Genomic DNA, 17723 nt, shown 5'->3' on the forward strand with positions numbered 1-17723 from the left:
GGAGGCTTGCAAGCCAAAGAACACCATCCCAACCATGAAGCACAGGGGTGGCAGCATCATGTTGTGGGGGTGCTTTGCTGCAGGAGGGACTGGTGCACTTCACAAAATAGATGGCATCATGAAGTAGGAAAATTATGTGGATATATTGAAGCAACATCTCAAGACATCAGTCAGGAAGTTAAAGCTTGGTCGCAAATGAGTCTTCCAAATGGACAATGACCCCAAGCATACTTCCAAAGTTGTGGCAAAATGGCTTAAGGACAAGAAAGTCAAAGTATTGGAGTGGCCATCACAAAGCCCTGATCTCAATCCTATAGAAAATTTGTGGGCAGAACTGAAAAAGCGTGTGCGAGCAAGGAGGCCTACAAACCTGACTCAGTTCCACCAGCTCTGTCAGGAGGAATGGGCCAAAATTCACCCAACTTATTGTGGGAAGCTTGTAGAAGGCTACCCGAAACATTTGACCCAAGTTAAACAATTTAAAGGCAATACTACCAAATACTAATTGATTGTATGTAAACTTCTGACCCACTGGGAATGTGATGAAAGAAATGAAAGCTGAAATAAATAATATTCTCTGCTATTATTCTGACATTTCACATTCTTAAAATAAAGTGGTGATCCTAACTGACCTAAGACAGGGAATATTTACTAAGATTAAATGTCAGGAATTGTGAATAACTGGGTTGAAATGTATTTGGCTAAGGTGCATGTAAACTTCCGACTTCAATTGTATAAATAAATTAATTAGAGTGAGAGAGAGAGATATGAAGGAGACATATGAAGGTCTGTGTGAGAATGACTTGAGAACTATTTTAGTACAGTGGAGAGGAAGAGATGAGAGGGAAGAAGAGAGCCAGTCAGAGGACTAAACAAGAAAATACGCATTGGTCAGAGACACCGACACAGACAATTCACATACCGCCTCAACAGATCCATAGATGACGCAATCGCTATTGCACTCCACACTGCCCTTTCCCACCTGGACAAAAGGAACACTTACGTGAGAATACTGTTCATTGACTGCAGCTCAGCGTTCAACACCATAGTGCCCTCTAAATGCATCACTAAGCTACGGACCCTGGGAATAAACACCTCCCTCTGCAATTGGATACTGGATGTTGACGATCCACCCCCAGATGGTGAGTGTAGGCAACAACACATCTTCCACGCTGACCTTCAACACGGGGCCCATCAGGGGTGCGTGCTTAGCCCTCTCCTGTACTTCCTGTTCACTCACGACTACGTAGCGGCACACGACTCCAGCACCATCATTAAGTTCACTGACGACACAACGGTGGTAGGCCTGATCACCGACGGCGAGACAGCCTACAGGGAGGAATTCAGAGACCTGGCAGTGTGGTGTCAGGACAACTACCTCTCCCTCATCGTCAGCAAGACGAAAGGAGCTGATCATGGACTACAGGAAACGGAGGGCCAATCACGCCACCATTCACGTCGACAGGCTGTAGTGGAGATGGTTGAGAGCTTCAAGTTCCTTGGTGTCCACATCACTAACACAGTCGTGAAGAGGGCACGACAACGCCTCTTCCCCGTCAGGAGACTGAAAAGATTTGGCATGGGCCGCAGATCCTAAAAAAAAGGTCTACAACTGCACCATTGAAAGCATCTTGACTGGCTGCGTCACAGCCTTGTTTGGCAACTGCTTGGCTTCTGACCGCAAGCCACTAGTGCGTACGACCCAGTACACCACACCAGCCATCCAGGACCCCTACACCAGGCGGTGTCAGAAGAAGGCCCTAAAAATGGTCAGACTCCAGCCACCCAAGTCACAGTCTGTTCTCCGCTCCCGCAGAGTAAACAGTACCAGAGCTCCAAATCTGGGACCAAAAGGCTTCTGAACAGCTTCTATTCCCAAGTAGAAGTGTTATTTAAAAATATTTTCTGCTTCTCACCCCATACCCACATGTACATAGTACTTGGTACCGGTACTCCTTGTATATAGCTTCGTCATTTTATTGTGTTACTATTTTATTTTATCAATTTGCAAATGTTCTTACTTTTTAACTGCATTTTTGTAGAGAGATTTGAAAGACGGGAACAGGGATGGATAAACAGGGATTTAAAGCTGGGATTTGGGGAAATGTGGTCAATTAAATTCTTGATATTTAAATATATCTAACTATTCACCCGTTTCATAAGCCAAAATATAAGAATGTTATTCCATTGTTTACAAACAAGAATTTAATCAAACAATGACTAGCTTCAAAATATACTTTAGTCTATGAATTGGAGTGGTTACATTTCCCTAGCCCTATCCCCCAGCTGGATACCCTAACAAATGGTGGGGACACCATTTTGTGCTTTTTTAAATCCCAGAATGTAGTTTAAACCCAGACAGGGTGAGACAGAGTTAGACAAGCATGGCTTATGGGGACAGGAGGTTGACACTGGGTTGAAACAGAAGGGATTACTCTATGGGGACAGTCACAATGAAGAGGGGTCACTACAGTGGGAACGCACACACAAACAGAACAGACCCACACAGTAGACACACAACCACACACTATCCAGAGACAAAGAGACAGAGACACAGACAGAGCGCGAGTGAGACACAGACAGAGAGCGCGAGCGAAAGACACAGACAGAGAGAGCGAGCGAAAGACACAGACAGAGAGAGCGAGCGAAAGACACAGACAGCGAAAGACAGCGCGAGCGAAAGACAGACAGCGAAAGACAGAGCGAGCGAAAGAGAGAGCGAGCGAAAGACAGAGCGAGCGAAAGAGAGAGCGAGCGAAAGAGCGAGCGAAAGAGAGAGAGCGAGCGAGCGAAAGAGAGAGAGCGAGCGAGCGAAAGAGAGAGAGCGAGAGCGAGAGCGAGAGAGCGAGAGAGCGAGAGAGCGAGAGAGCAAGCGAGCGAAAGAGAGCGAGCGAAAGAGAGAGCGAGCGAAAGAGAGAGCGAGCGAAAGAGAGAGAGCGAGCGAAAGAGAGAGAGCGAGCGAAAGAGAGAGAGCGAGCGAAAGAGAGAGAGCGAGCGAAAGAGAGAGAGCGAGCGAAAGAGAGCGAGCGAGCGAAAGAGAGAGCGAGCGAGCGAAAGAGAGAGCGAGCGAGCGAGCGAGAGAGCGAGCGAGCGAGCGAAAGAGAGAGCGAGCGAGCGAAAGAGAGAGCGAGCGAGCGAAAGAGAGAGCGAGCGAAAGAGAGAGAGCGAGCGAAAGAGAGAGAGCGAGCGAAAGAGAGAGAGCGAGCGAAAGAGAGAGAGCGAGCGAAAGAGAGCGAGCGAGCGAAAGAGAGCGAGCAAGCGAAAGAGAGAGAGCGAGCGAGCGAAAGAGAGCGAGCGAGTGAAAGAGAGAGAGCGAGCGAAAGAGAGCGAGCGAGTGAAAGAGAGAGCGAGCGAGCGAGCGAGAGAGCGAGCGAAAGAGAGAGCGAGCGAAAGAGAGAGCGAGCGAAAGAGAGAGCGAGAGCGAGCGAGCGAAAGAGAGAGAGCGAGAGCGAGCGAGCGAAAGAGAAAGAGCGAGAGCGAGCGAGCGAAAGAGAAAGAGCGAGAGCGAGCGAGCGAAAGAGAAAGAGCGAGAGCGAGCGAGCGAAAGAAAGAGAGCGAGCGAAGAGAGATCGAGCGAGCGAAAGAGCGAGCGAAAGAGAGAGCGAGCGAAAGAGAGAGAGCGAGCGAAAGAGAGAGCGAGCGAAAGAGAGAGCGAGCGAAAGAGAGAGAGCGAGCGAAAGAGAGCGAGCGAGAGAAAGAGAGAGAGCGAGCGAGCGAAAGAGAGCGAGCGAGCGAAAGAGAGAGAGCGAGCGAAAGAGAGAGAGCGAGCGAAAGAGAGCGAGCGAGCGAAAGAGAGCGAGCGAGCGAAAGAGAGCGAGCGAGCGAAAGAGAGCGAGCGAGCGAAAGAGAGCGAGCGAGCGAGCGAGAGAGCGAGCGAAAGAGAGAGCGAGCGAAAGAGAGAGCGAGCGAAAGAGAGAGCGAGCGAAAGAGAGCGAGCGAGCGAAAGAGAGAGAGCGAGCGAAAGAGAGAGAGCGAGCGAAAGAGAGAGAGCGAGAGCGAGCGAGCGAAAGAGAAAGAGCGAGAGCGAGCGAGCGAAAGAGAAAGAGCGCGAGCGAGCGAAAGAAAGAGAGCGAGCGAAAGAGAGAGAGAGCGAGCGAAAGAGAGAGAGAGAGCGAGCGAAAGAGAGAGAGCGAGCGAGCGAGCGAGAGAGAGAGCGAGCGAAAGAGAGAGAGCGAGCGAAAGAGAGAGAGCGAGCGAGCGAAAGAGAGCGAGCGAGCGAAAGAGAGAGAGCGAGCGAGCGAGCGAAAGAGAGAGAGCGAGCGAGCGAAAGAGAGAGAGCGAGCGAGCGAAAGAGAGAGCGAAAGAGCGAGCGAAAGAGAGAGCGAGCGAGCGAGCGAAAGAGCGAGCGAAAGAGCGAGCGAAAGAGCGAGCGAAAGAGCGAGCGAAAGAGCGAGCGAAAGAGCGAGCGAAAGAGCGAGCGAAAGAGAGAGAGCGAGCGAGCGAGCGAAAGAGAGAGAGCGAGCGAGCGAAAGAGAGAGAGCGAGCGAGCGAAAGAGAGAGAGCGAGCGAGCGAAAGAGAGAGAGCGAGCGAGCGAAAGAGAGAGAGCGAGCGAGCGAAAGAGAGAGAGCGAGCGAGCGAAAGAGAGCGAGCGAGCGAAAGAGAGAGAGCGAGCGAGCGAAAGAGAGAGAGCGAGCGAGCGAAAGAGAGAGAGCGAGCGAGCGAAAGAGAGAGAGCGAGCGAGCGAAAGAGAGAGCGAGCGAAAGAGAGAGCGAGCGAGCGAAAGAGAGAGAGCGAGCGAGCGAAAGAGAGAGAGCGAGCGAGCGAAAGAGAGAGCGAGCGAGCGAAAGAGAGAGAGCGAGCGAGCGAAAGAGAGAGAGCGAGCGAGCGAAAGAGAGCGAGCGAGCGAAAGAGAGAGAGCGAGAGCGAGCGAGCGAAAGAGAGAGAGCGAGAGCGAGCGAGCGAAAGAGAAAGAGCGCGAGCGAGCGAAAGAAAGAGAGCGAGCGAAAGAGAGAGATCGAGCGAGCGAAAGAGCGAGCGAAAGAGCGAGCGAAAGAGAGAGAGAGAGCGAGCGAAAGAGAGAGAGAGAGCGAGCGAAAGAGAGAGAGAGAGCGAGCGAAAGAGAGAGAGAGAGCGAGCGAAAGAGAGAGAGAGAGCGAGCGAAAGAGAGAGAGAGAGCGAGCGAAAGAGAGAGCGAGCGAGCGAAAGAGAGAGCGAGCGAGCGAAAGAGAGAGCGAGCGAGCGAAAGAGAGAGAGCGAGCGAGCGAAAGAGAGAGCGAGCGAAAGAGAGAGAGCGAGCGAGCGAAAGAGAGAGAGCGAGCGAGCGAAAGAGAGAGAGCGAGCGAGCGAAAGAGAGAGAGCGAGCGAGCGAAAGAGAGAGAGCGAGCGAGCGAAAGAGAGAGCGAAAGAGCGAGCGAAAGAGAGAGCGAGCGAGCGAAAGAGAGAGAGCGAGCGAGCGAAAGAGAGAGCGAGCGAAAGAGAGAGAGCGAGCGAGCGAAAGAGAGAGAGCGAGCGAGCGAAAGAGAGAGAGCGAGCGAGCGAAAGAGAGAGAGCGAGCGAGCGAAAGAGAGAGCGAAAGAGCGAGCGAAAGAGAGAGCGAGCGAGCGAGCGAAAGAGAGAGCGAAAGAGCGAGCGAAAGAGCGAGCGAGCGAAAGAGCGAGCGAGCGAAAGAGCGAGCGAAAGAGCGAGAGCGAGCGAAAGAGCGAGCGAAAGAGAGAGAGCGAGCGAGCGAGCGAGCGAAAGAGAGAGCGAGCGAGCGAAAGAGAGAGAGCGAGCGAGCGAAAGAGAGCGAGCGAGCGAAAGAGAGAGAGCGAGCGAGCGAAAGAGAGAGAGCGAGCGAGCGAAAGAGAGAGAGCGAGCGAGCGAAAGAGAGAGAGCGAGCGAGCGAAAGAGAGAGAGCGAGCGAGCGACAGAGAGCGAGCGAGCGAGCGAAAGAGAGAGAGCGAGCGAGCGAAAGAGAGAGAGCGAGCGAGCGAAAGAGAGAGAGCGAGCGAGCGAAAGAGAGAGCGCGAGCGAGCGAAAGAGAGAGCGAGCGAGCGAAAGAGAGAGAGCGAGCGAGCGAAAGAGAGAGAGCGAGCGAGCGAAAGAGAGAGCGAGCGAGCGAAAGAGAGAGCGAGCGAGCGAAAGAGAGAGCGAGCGAGCGAAAGAGAGAGCGAGCGAGCGAAAGAGAGAGCGAGCGAGCGAAAGAGAGAGCGAGCGAGCGAAAGAGAGAGCGAGCGAGCGAAAGAGAGAGAGCGAGCGAAAGAGAGAGAGCGAGCGAGCGAAAGAGAGAGAGCGAGCGAGCGAAAGAGAGAGAGCGAGCGAGCGAAAGAGAGAGAGCGAGCGAGCGAAAGAGAGAGAGCGAGCGAGCGAAAGAGAGAGAGCGAGCGAGCGAAAGAGAGAGAGCGAGCGAGCGAAAGAGAGAGAGCGAGCGAGCGAAAGAGAGCGAGCGAGCGAAAGAGAGCGAGCGAGCGAAAGAGAGAGAGCGAGCGAGCGAAAGAGAGAGAGCGAGCGAGCGAAAGAGAGAGAGCGAGCGAAAGAGAGAGCGAGCGAAAGAGAGAGAGCGAGCGAGCGAAAGAGAGAGCGAGCGAGCGAAAGAGAGCGAGCGAGCGAAAGAGAGAGCGCGAGCGAAAGAGAGAGAGCGAGCGAAAGAGAGAGAGCGAGCGAAAGAGAGAGAGCGAGCGAAAGAGAGAGAGCGAGCGAAAGAGAGAGAGCGAGCGAAAGAGAGAGAGCGAGCGAAAGAGAGAGAGCGAGCGAGCGAAAGAGAGAGAGCGAGCGAGCGAAAGAGAGAGAGCGAGCGAAAGAGAGAGAGCGAGCGAAAGACAGAGCGAGAGCGAGCGAAAGACAGAGCGAGAGCGAGCGAAAGACAGAGCGAGAGCGAGCGAAAGAGAGAGCGAGAGCGAGCGAAAGAGAGAGAGCGAGCGAAAGAGAGCGAGAGAGCGAGCGAAAGAGAGCGAGAGAGCGAGCGAAAGAGAGCGAAAGAGAGAGAGCGAGCGAAAGAGAGAGCGAAAGAGAGAGCGAGAAAGAGAGCGAGAAAGAGAGCGAGAAAGAGAGCGAGAAAGAGAGCGAGAAAGAGCGAGAGCAAGAAAGAGAGAGAGAGAGAGCAAGAAAGAGAGAGAGAGAGCGAAAGAGAGACGAGCAAGACCCTGGGTCTCGACTCCGCCCTGTGCAACTGGTTTCCTGGACTTTCTGACGGGCCGCCCCCAGGTGTTGAGGGTAGGAAACAACGTCCCAACCCCGCTGATCCTCAACACTGGGGCCCCACAAGGGTGCGTTCTCAGCCCTCTCCTGTACTCCCTGTTCACCCATGACTGCGTGGCCATGTACGCCTCTAACTCAATCATGAAGTTTGCAGACAACACTACAGTTGTAGGCTTGATTACCAACAACTATGAGATGGCCTACAGGGAGGAGGTGAGAGCCCTCGGAGTGGTGTGCCAGGAAAATAACCTCACACTCAACGTCAACAAAACAAAGGCGATGATTGTGGACTCCAGGAAAGAGCAGAGGGAGCACCCCTCTATCCACATCGACGGGACAGTAGTGGAGAAGGTGGAAAGTTAAGTTCCTCGGCGTACACATCACAGACAAACAAATGGTCCACCCACATAGACAGCGGTGAAGAAAGCGCAACAGCGCCTCTTCAACCTCAGGAGGCAGAAGAAACTTTTACAGATGCACAATCGAGAGCATCCTGTCGGGCTGTATCACTGCCTGGTACGGCAACTGCTCCGCCCATAACCGCAAGGCTCTCCAGAGGGTAGTGCGGTCTGCACAACACATCACCGAGGGCAAACTACCTGCCCTCCAGGACACCTACACCACCCGATGCCACAGGAAGGCCAAAAAGATAATCAAGGACAACAACCACCCAAGCCACTGCCTGTTCACCCTGCTATCATCCAGAAGGCGAGGTCAGTTTAGGTGCATCAAAGCTAGGACCGAGAGACTGAAAAACAGCTTCTATCTCAAGGCCATCAGACTGTTAAACAGCCATCACTAACATTGAGTGGCTGCTGCCAACATACTGACTCAAATCTCTAGCCACTTTAATAATAAAAAATTGGATGTAATAAATGTATCACTATAGTGCCCCCTCTTGAAACTAGGGGGCACTATTTTTATGTTTGGAAAAATAATGTTCCCAAAGTAAAACGGCCTATTTCTCAGGACCAGATGCTAGAATATGCATACAATTGACAGCTTAGGATATAAAACACTCTAAAGTTTCCAAAACTGTCAAAACATTGTCTGTGAGTATAACAGAACTGATATTGTAGGCGAAACCCTGAGGAAAATCCAATCAGGAAGTGCCTCTTGTTTTGAAACCCTTCTGTTCCTATGCATGCCTATCCTCCATTTAAAGGGATATCAACCAGATTCCTTTTTCTCTGGCTTCCCTAAGGTGTCAGTCTTTAGACATAGTTTCAGGCTTTTATTTTGAAAAATGAGCGTGAAAGATCACATTGCGTAAGTGGATAGGTGGGGGCTCCTCCTGCTGTTATTGAAAAACCTACACACTCGGTTGATATATTATCGAATATATATTTTAAAAACTACCTGAGGAATGATTATAAAAAACGTTTTACATGTTTCTGTGGACATTATGAAGACTATTTGGAATTTCCGTCTGCGTTGTCGTGACCGCTCTTTCCTGTGGATTTCTGAACATAACGCGACAAACAAACGTCGGTATTTTTGGTATAAAAATCGAACATCTGTTGTGTAACTGGAAGTCTCGTGAGTGAAAATATCCGAAGATCATGAAAGGTAAACGGTTAATTTGATTGCTTTTCTGATTTTTGTGACCAAGAATCCTGATGCTAAGTGTACATAATGCTATGCTATCAATAAACTTACAAACGCTTGGATTGCTTTCGCTGTAAAGCATAAATCTGAGACGACAGGTCGATTAACAAAAGGCTAAACTGTGTTTTGCAATATTGCACTTGTGATTTCATGAATATGAATATTTTTTTGTAATATTATTTGACTGTTGCGCTATGCTATTCAGCGGTTGCTGACGAAAATGATCCCGCGACAGGGATGGGTATCGTCAAGAAGTTAAAACAATGCCACTTTATATAATGTTTACATACCCTACATTGCTCATCTCATATGTATATACTGTACTCTATACCATCTACTGCATCTTGCCTACGCCGTTCGGCCATCCATATATTTATATGTACATATTCTTATTCATTCCTTTACACTTGTGTGTATAAGGTAGTTGTTGTGAAATGATTAAATTACTTGTTAGATATTACTGTACGGTCGGAACTAGAAGCACAAGCATTTTGCTACATTCGCATTAACATCTGTGTCATGACGTTGGCCTCTTTGGGTATAGCAAGCCCATCCCACTCTCCCTGCCTCCCCCTTGCCTCCTTCAACTAGGTTACTGTGGTCAGAGAGGTCATAAATTCCTGAGAAGACCCTGCCACATGGCCACACAGTAGAGAGAGAGTAGATTTTCATGGAGAACAAAGGAAATCCTTCTACCTCACAGAACTTGGGGTACGAACAAATTTCATGATCCGGAGAAAGTATAAAAGATCGGTGAAGAATTCAGCTACGAACTGGTCCGTTGGTCACAACTTGGGGATGCTCATGGGAGACGGTGTGGCCACATTACCATAACGCTGTTTATATAATAGCCTCAGATATGAGGTTTACATCTAATTGTTGTATAAGATGAATGAGTGAGGATGATACTGTTTGTATAATTGTGTAATATGATTTTTGACTGTTTAATGAAGAAAAATACAATTCCCTTTTGATTTGAACTAAATCAGAGGACCGCCCCTGAGCCCAGTTAAGGTCAGGCCTCCTGGGACAGCCCAGCCATTCCGAATATAACCCAACTTTGAGAAATTATCAGCAGACCGAGCTTACCTCAATTACGAGATGGCTAAAGGTTGCAGACCATGTTTTTCTCCATTAGGAGGACAAAGGTTGTAGATCATTGCTGGTTAACCTCTAGTAATCCCGTATCCGGGAGCGTAATCATAGCCTCAAGCTCATTACCATAACGCAACGTTTCCTATTCATGAAAATCGCAAATGAAATGAAATAAATATATTGAAACACAAGCTTAGCCTTTTGTTAACAACACTGTCATCTCAGATTTTCAAAATATGCTTTAACCAAAGCTACACAAGCATTTGTGTAAGAGTATTGATAGCCTAGCATAGCATTAGGCCTAGCATTCAGCAGGCAACATTTTCACAAAAACAAGAAAATCATTCAAATAAAATAATTTACCTTTGAAGAACTTCAGATGTTTTCAATGACGAGACTCTCAGTTAGATAGCAAATGTTCATTTTTTCCAAAAATATTATTTGTGTAAGAGAAATAGCTCCGTTTTGTTCATCACGTTTGGCCAAGAAAAAAAAAAAGAAAATGCAGTCACTTACAACGCCAAACTTTTTTTCCAAATTAGCTCCATAATATCGACAGAATCATGGCAAACGTTGTTTAGAATCAATCCTCAAGGTGTTTTTCACATATCTATTCGATAATCTATCAGTGGTGGCAGCTGTTTCTCATCAGAAACAAACGGAAAAATACTGCAGCTGGAGATTACGCAATAATTGCGACGGAGGACACCAAGCGACCACCTGGTAAATGTAGTCTCTTAGGGTCAATCTTCCAATGATATGCCTACAAATACGTCACAATGCTGCAGACACCTTGGGGAAAACGTGGAAAAGGTAAGCTGACTCCTAGCTCCTCCACAGCCATATAAGGAGTCATTGCCATGAGGCGGTTTCAAAAAATGCGGCACTTCCTGATTGTATTTTTATCTGGGTTTTTTCTGTAACATCAGTTCTGTGGCACTCACAGACAATATCTTTGCAGTTTTGGAAACGTCAGTGTTTTCTTTCCAAAGCTGTCAATTATATGCATAGTCGAGCATCTTTTCGTGACAAAATATCTTGTTTAAAACGGGAACGTTTTTCATCCAAAAATTAAAAGAGCGCCCCCTATATCGAAGAACTTAAACTCTTAGACTATCGATACCGACAGAATAAGAACAAGTCTTTGATATTGATTACTAGTCTGCAGCTAGGAATTCGGCATCATTGAACGCGAAGAACGACAACCGCTGAAACATCCATTCTATAACGGATGTCACTCTGAACAATCCCCTCTAACCACAACCGATAGAGAGAGGGAGAGAGACGGACAATTCTACAAAAGAAATTAACTTTTCACCAGCGATCAAGATGACATACTGAGCGTAAATATATATATTGATTGCAATTGTTCCCGAATGAGTGAGCGTTCATGTGCAAAGGATTAGCATTTCAATTGTTATAATTATCACTTTGTAGTGACTTCTTAGTTGACCCCCACTTGACCCCCACATCCCCTTTTGTCTAACAAGCCGCCATGCCGGTTTAGCCCACTAGGGCACATTCTCATTACATTTACCATGTTTGTTTGTTTGTTTATGCATTTCTGTGAATTACTTAGTAATAAATAAATGATTAAGACAATTGATGTATGGATGACTCATAGTGAAGACTGGGTTTGTGCAGATTACCAACAATTTACGACGTTTGGAATGAGACTAACATGAGGTAAAGTAAATAATTAATTCATTCGAAGACTAATTGGTCAGATAAAATATCTGAAAAGTTATTTTAGGAAATGATAACTTTGTAATCTGAATATTTTTCCTTGGTGCCCCAACTTCCTAGTTAATTAGTTACGTGATTAATCAGTTGATCGAGTAGTAACTAATTACAGAGAATCTTTGATAAAAACTATCAGTCTTCAGTTATTGATAGTAAAGACATGATAGTAAATAACATTTGATTTGACAGACAGACAGACAGCAAGAGAGAGAGACAGAGAGAGCGAGACAGAGAGAGCGAGACAGAGAGAGCGAGACAGAGAGAGCGAGACAGAGAGAGCGAGAGAGCGAGAGAGCGAGAGAGAGACAGAGAGAGACAGAGAGAGACAGACAGACAGAGACAGACAGACAGAGACAGACAGACAGAGACAGACAGAGAGACAGACAGACAGAGACAGACAGAGACAGACAGAGACAGACAGAGACAGACAGAGACAGACAGAGACAGACAGAGACAGACAGAGACAGACAGAGACAGACAGAGACAGACAGACAGACAGAGACAGACAGACAGAGACAGACAGAGACAGACAGACAGACAGAGACAGACAGAGACAGACAGAGACAGACAGAGACAGACAGAGACAGACAGAGACAGACAGAGACAGACAGACAGAGACAGAGAGAGACAGAGACAGAGAGAGACAGAGACAGAGAGAGACAGAGAGAGACAGAGAGAGAGACAGAGAGAGAGACAGAGAGAGCGAGAGAGAGAGCGAGGGTATGAGAGCTTGGTCAGCATAAAGAAGAACACATACCAGGCTTGAATGTGATGAGGCAGGATCTGTTGGTACATGTCCCCTCTGGAAATATCATTATCTGCACACACACACACACACACAGTACATTTCATTTGACATAGAAGATTGAGGAGGATTGGTCTTTACGTTAACACAAGCCGGCAGTGTGTGTGTTACCTGAGGCCACTCCCCTCCAGCATGGGCTCTGCGTTTGATCTCCTCAACTGTCTTCCTACGAGAATCCTGGTCCGACCGCGACACGAACACTGGCCTTATGAACTTTATCAAAGCTGGTGGGGCAGGGAGAAAGAGAAGCAAAAGAGGGAGAGCGGAGAGACAAAAGGGGGAGGGGGGGAGAGACAGAAGGGGGAGGGGGGGAGAGACAGAAGGGGGAGGGGGGGAGAGACAGAAGGGGGAGGGGGGGAGAGACAGAAGGGGGAGGGGGGGAGAGACAGAAGGGGGAGGGGGGAGAGACAGAAGGGGGCGGAAGAGAGTGGGGGAAGAGGGAGAGAAGGGGAGGAGTGAGAGACGGATAAGAGAGGGAGGGAAATAGAGAGATGATAGAGAGATTAGTGATTAGCACAGCATTATGACTAATAATAAGAATGTTACGAGATAACCCAGAATATGCTAATCATTAACACCTGGTCTCCACCTCTACCTCTCTCCCCTCCACTCCCCTCCCCTCCCCCTTCATGTCCAGTCTGATAACCTAACTAACTCACATCAGTCAGTATCTATCAGAAGACTGTGGTTCTCACCGGCCCTGATGGAGACAGAAAGAAATTAGGAAGACTATACTACCAGAGAGAGAGAAAATGAAGGCTACAGTACACACTTCCCTAGACAGTGAGACAGACTAAAAAAGCCTGACAAATGAGGAAGAGGCAGGGAGGGAGTGCGAGAGAAGAAGGGAACGAGGTAGACAATGGTATTTAATGAAGATGATGAGGATGACTACTCACTGCCCCAGACGGGGATATTCTTGCTCTCGGTCTTCATGACGATAGAGGCCATGGTCATGGTAATGGGGATGGCGTCGAAGTAGGACGAGTGAGGGGCCAGGGTGAGGATGGGCGCCTGCGAGGGCGGGGCCGGTTCCCCTTTCACCGTCACCCAATGGAAACCTCCACAGAACCACATGGCTCGCATGATCACCCTCAGGGCTATGTCACAGATCCTGTAGGAGAGAGACAGGGTGAGGGTGTGTCTGATTAACTGCTATTTACACAGGTAAGTCAATTAAAGACATGCTCTGGAACTTTGGCAACTTCTATGTATTTTTGTAAACCTCCCACTTTGGGCTGGATGCATCAATGGCTAGTGAGCGTAACTTTCAGAACTACTGGCTAAAAAGTACACACAATTACCGGAGAATCTCTTTAATATATTTCTAGTCAGAACTAGAAGCACAAGCATTTTGCTATACTCGCATTAACATCTGCTAACCATGTGTATGTGACCAATAAAATTTGATTTGGAATTGATATATAATTCTCTCTCACACACACCTCCTCCACCAGGTCTCGGTCTCCACGGCCAGTTCAGATCGTCCCAGAGAGGCAGCGAAGGCAAAGGGCCAGGCCAGCAACATGAGGAACACTGCAAAGAACAACCGTACTGGGAACACTGTCACAGTCATCACACCAATCTGAGAAAGAGGGGGGGCGGGGGGCAAGAGCGGAGAGAGAGAGAGTGACAAAATCAAATGGTGATGCATTCATTCATTCATAAAAACACATGGTGATGCATTCATTCATTCATAAAAACACATGGTGATGCATTCATTCATTCATAAAAACCCATGGTGATGCATTCATTCATTCATAAAAACACATGGTGATGCATTCATTCATTCATAAAAACACATGGTGATGCATTCATTCATAAAAACACATGGTGATGCATTCATTCATTCATAAAAACACATGGTGATGCATTCATTCATTCATAAAAACCCATGGTGATGCATTCATTCATTCATAAAAACCCATGGTGATGCATTCATTCATTCATAAAAACACAGAGGGAGACAGAGGTACAAATGATCACATTTCATCAGGGAAAGAATCTCTTTCTGTGAAGTTGGATTGACCCATAAAGAACTGCTCTGTTGAAGAAGACCATCCAGCAATGACAGACATACAGCTAGTCATCCCTCCTAGCTTTCTCCTTGTTTACTCTATGTTCCTTATGTAAGCATGATCACAACAGCTCATACAGAAATGCTATAAAAAATATAAAAAATTTAACTATCCAATGTGATTTCAGGTTTAAATCAAAATAAAACAGTTAATTTAGTATCAAATTAACTTATGCTTACATCATTAAGGTCAAAGCAGATAACTATTGACCTGTCACGCCCTTAGAAGGGATATGGTTGTATGTCATGCCATCACTCCAAATAACAGGGTCACAATGTCAAGGCCCACTGTCATTTCAGATCCCCCCCCCCCCCCCCTATTCCTCTACCCATCATCTGGAGACCTCTTATCCCTCTTCTGTCTGTACAGTAGGGTGTTGTTGTTCTCACAATACTGCAAGTTTCTCTCTATTGCTTTCTCTATAAATATATATTTCCCCCTCTCCACCCCCCTCTCTCTGCCTGCCTACATTACAATGTGGTCTTCTTTCATTTCACAGGGGACTCTATTCCTTCTCTTCCCTCTCTCTGCCTGCCTACATTACAATGTGGTCTTCTTTCATTTCACAGGGGACTCTATTCCTTCTCTTCCCTCTCTCTGCCTGCCTACATTACAATGTGGTCTTCTTTCATTTCCCAGGGGACTCTATTCCTTCTCTTCCCTCTCTCTGCCTGCCACAATTACAATGTGGTCTTCTTTCATTTCCCAGGGGACTCTAATCCTTCTCTTCTCCTCCCTCTCTCTGCCTGCCTACATTACAATGTGGTCTTCTTTCATTTCCCAGGGGACTCTAATCCTTCTCTTCTCCTCCCTCTCTCTGCCTGCCTACATTACAATGTGGTCTTCTTTCATTTCCCAGGGGACTCTATTCCTTCTCTTCTCCTCCCCCTCTCTGCTTGAATCCCTCTCTCCATCTCTCTGTGTGAGCCCCAGGTGCAGACAGCATGGCCAGATAAATAAACACTAATAGGGCTGGTTTATGACCCCCCCCCCCCCCTTCTCCAAAACACCTAACGATCCATCCTGACCACCACCACCCCCTTCTGTAAATGGACTCATCCAAACAGCATAACAACAAATATTAGAAGCCATTCTACTGAGGTTATAACTCCATTACCAGAATTATGACTATCCGTCCCTCCTGTAGAATCAGTGTTTCCCTTACAATCATTTGGCAGATGAGTATCGTTCCCTCTACTAAAAAAAATTATACATTGTAACACTCATCTTAAAAGGTGTGTTACAAGTTGCACATCTTCCTCAGATTCTCATCACATCACCCGGGAAACCTCCAAGGCCACTAGCTAGCCATCTTGTGATCCTGGAAGTATAGCAAACCCTATAGATGCAATAACTGTTAGCTAAGATACACTAGTAAAATCATTTTGGGTGTTAATATAGAATTGGCTGGTGAAGTCATTGAGATCAGGAGATAAAATTAAAACTGTCCTCGATTTTCAGATGAGTTTCAAAACGAAGGTAATTTCAACCTCTACCTATCTGGACCCTTCATTTCCGCTAATTCCAAAGGATTAGGCAAGGAGCGAGGGGTTGTGTTCTACAACTGGCACTCTTGTGAGCTGGTCTCCAAGTTGGTTGTGAGGGAGGATTCAAGGAGTTAAAAAGGAAAGCTTTGTGGTGTGAAATATTCAGGAGGAGACTCAGTGGACGTGTGTGAGAGAGAGAGGAGGCATGCAAGAGACTAGATGCAAGCCTTTTGTTTCCTTAAAATGCACGGCACACACTTCCCTCCTCCAGGGTTGGCAAGGGCCATTAGGGAAAGGCTTCTCAACCCCTACACATGCGGACAAATGCACACACACACTCTTAGGGGTGGGTATCTCCCCCCTACACACACAAACACACGTAGGGGTGGAGTCCACCCAGCAGGCAAGCATCTTGCTGCCCTCTAAAAAGGGTGTCCGCATGCTTCCCATCCCAAACAGTTTGTGCATATATTATGACATGTGATGTCTTTGTTCGCTTGGTCTTCGACACTTCTTTCGAGGCAAGCCGAAGTTCGGTAGCCGAAGTCTATGCCCCTTCGTTGGTGATTGGTCAATAATGGGGATTCTTCAACGAAGGGACCTCTTGTGTTTGATGTCATTTAATGAGAGACTACTCGTTTTCATGCACATTTTTTTCACTTGAGAAACACCCCCAAAGCCAATTCCTCCTTTGGCTGCCTATCCTTCCAGTTCTCTGGTGCCAATGACTGGAAAGAACTGCAAAAAATCACTGAAGCTGGAGACTCATATCTCCCTCACTAGCTTAGAGCACCAGCTGTCAGAGCAGCTCACAGATCACTGCACCTGTACATAGCCCATCTGCAAATAGCCCATCCAACTACCTCATCCCCATACTGTATTTATTTATTTATCTTGCTCCTTTGCACCCCAGTATCTCTACTTGCACATTCATCTTCTGCACATAAATCACTCCAGTGTTTAATTTGTATATTGTAATTATTTCGCCACCATGGCCTATTTATTGCCTTACCGCCCTTCTCACGACATTTGCACTCACTGTATATAGATTTTCTTCAGCTTTTCTTCAGAAATAGAAATCAAATGAATCAATTACTTTTTGATGATCTTCATATGGTTGCACTCACAAGACTCCCAGTTACACAATAAATGTTTGTTTTGTTCGATAAAGTCCCTCTTTATATCCAAAAACCTCTTCCAAAAAGTATCCGTAAAGTTCGTAGAAACAGGTCAAACAATGTTTATAATCAATCCTCAAGTTGTTTTTAGCCTAAATAATCGATAATATTTCAACCGTTGTTGAAATATAAAAGAAAAACAAGAAAGGCGCGCTGTCGGGATTGCGCACCAAACAGGTTGGGGATTTTCCACTGGCCTCTGATTGAAACTGCTCATTCTCCCTCATTTTCAGAATAAAGGCCTGAAACAATGTCTACAGACTGTTCACAGCTAGTGGAAGCCATAGGGAACACCTCCCTCTGCAACTGGATCCTGGACTTCCTGACGGGCCGCCCCCAGGTTGTAAGGGTAGGTAACAACACATCCTCACACTGATCCTCAACACAGGGGCCCCTCAGGGATGCGTGCTCAGTCCCCTCCTGTACTCCCTGTTCACTCATGACTGCACTGGCAGGCACGGATTTTCTTAACTGCATTGTTGGTTAAGGGCTTGTAAGTAAGCATTTCACTGTAATGTCTACACCTGTTGTATTCCGTGCATGTGACAAATACAATTTGATAAATGCTAGCTGATGTCACATTTTGGACACTAGGGGACGCCTACACATTGT

At 47.3% G+C, this 17723-nt stretch overlaps 1 protein-coding gene across 1 annotated transcript in view; it reads right to left on the bottom strand.

The window, feature by feature from the left end:
- LOC139373621 (lysophosphatidylcholine acyltransferase 1-like) overlaps positions 1–17723 on the bottom strand; it is a 38930-nt gene that overhangs the window by 12359 nt on the left and 8848 nt on the right. Inside the window, exons 2-5 of the mRNA XM_071114339.1 lie at positions 13814–13953; positions 13268–13482; positions 12480–12592; positions 12321–12381 (exon numbers count right to left, since the gene is read on the bottom strand). Coding sequence (XP_070970440.1) covers positions 12321–12381; positions 12480–12592; positions 13268–13482; positions 13814–13953 — 529 coding nt within the window. The remainder of the gene's footprint in view (positions 1–12320; positions 12382–12479; positions 12593–13267; positions 13483–13813; positions 13954–17723) is intronic.

The sequence above is a fragment of the Oncorhynchus clarkii genome, chromosome 18 (genome assembly GCF_045791955.1).
Source record: "Oncorhynchus clarkii lewisi isolate Uvic-CL-2024 chromosome 18, UVic_Ocla_1.0, whole genome shotgun sequence".
In the NCBI taxonomy this organism is placed as follows: Eukaryota; Metazoa; Chordata; class Actinopteri; order Salmoniformes; family Salmonidae; genus Oncorhynchus; species Oncorhynchus clarkii.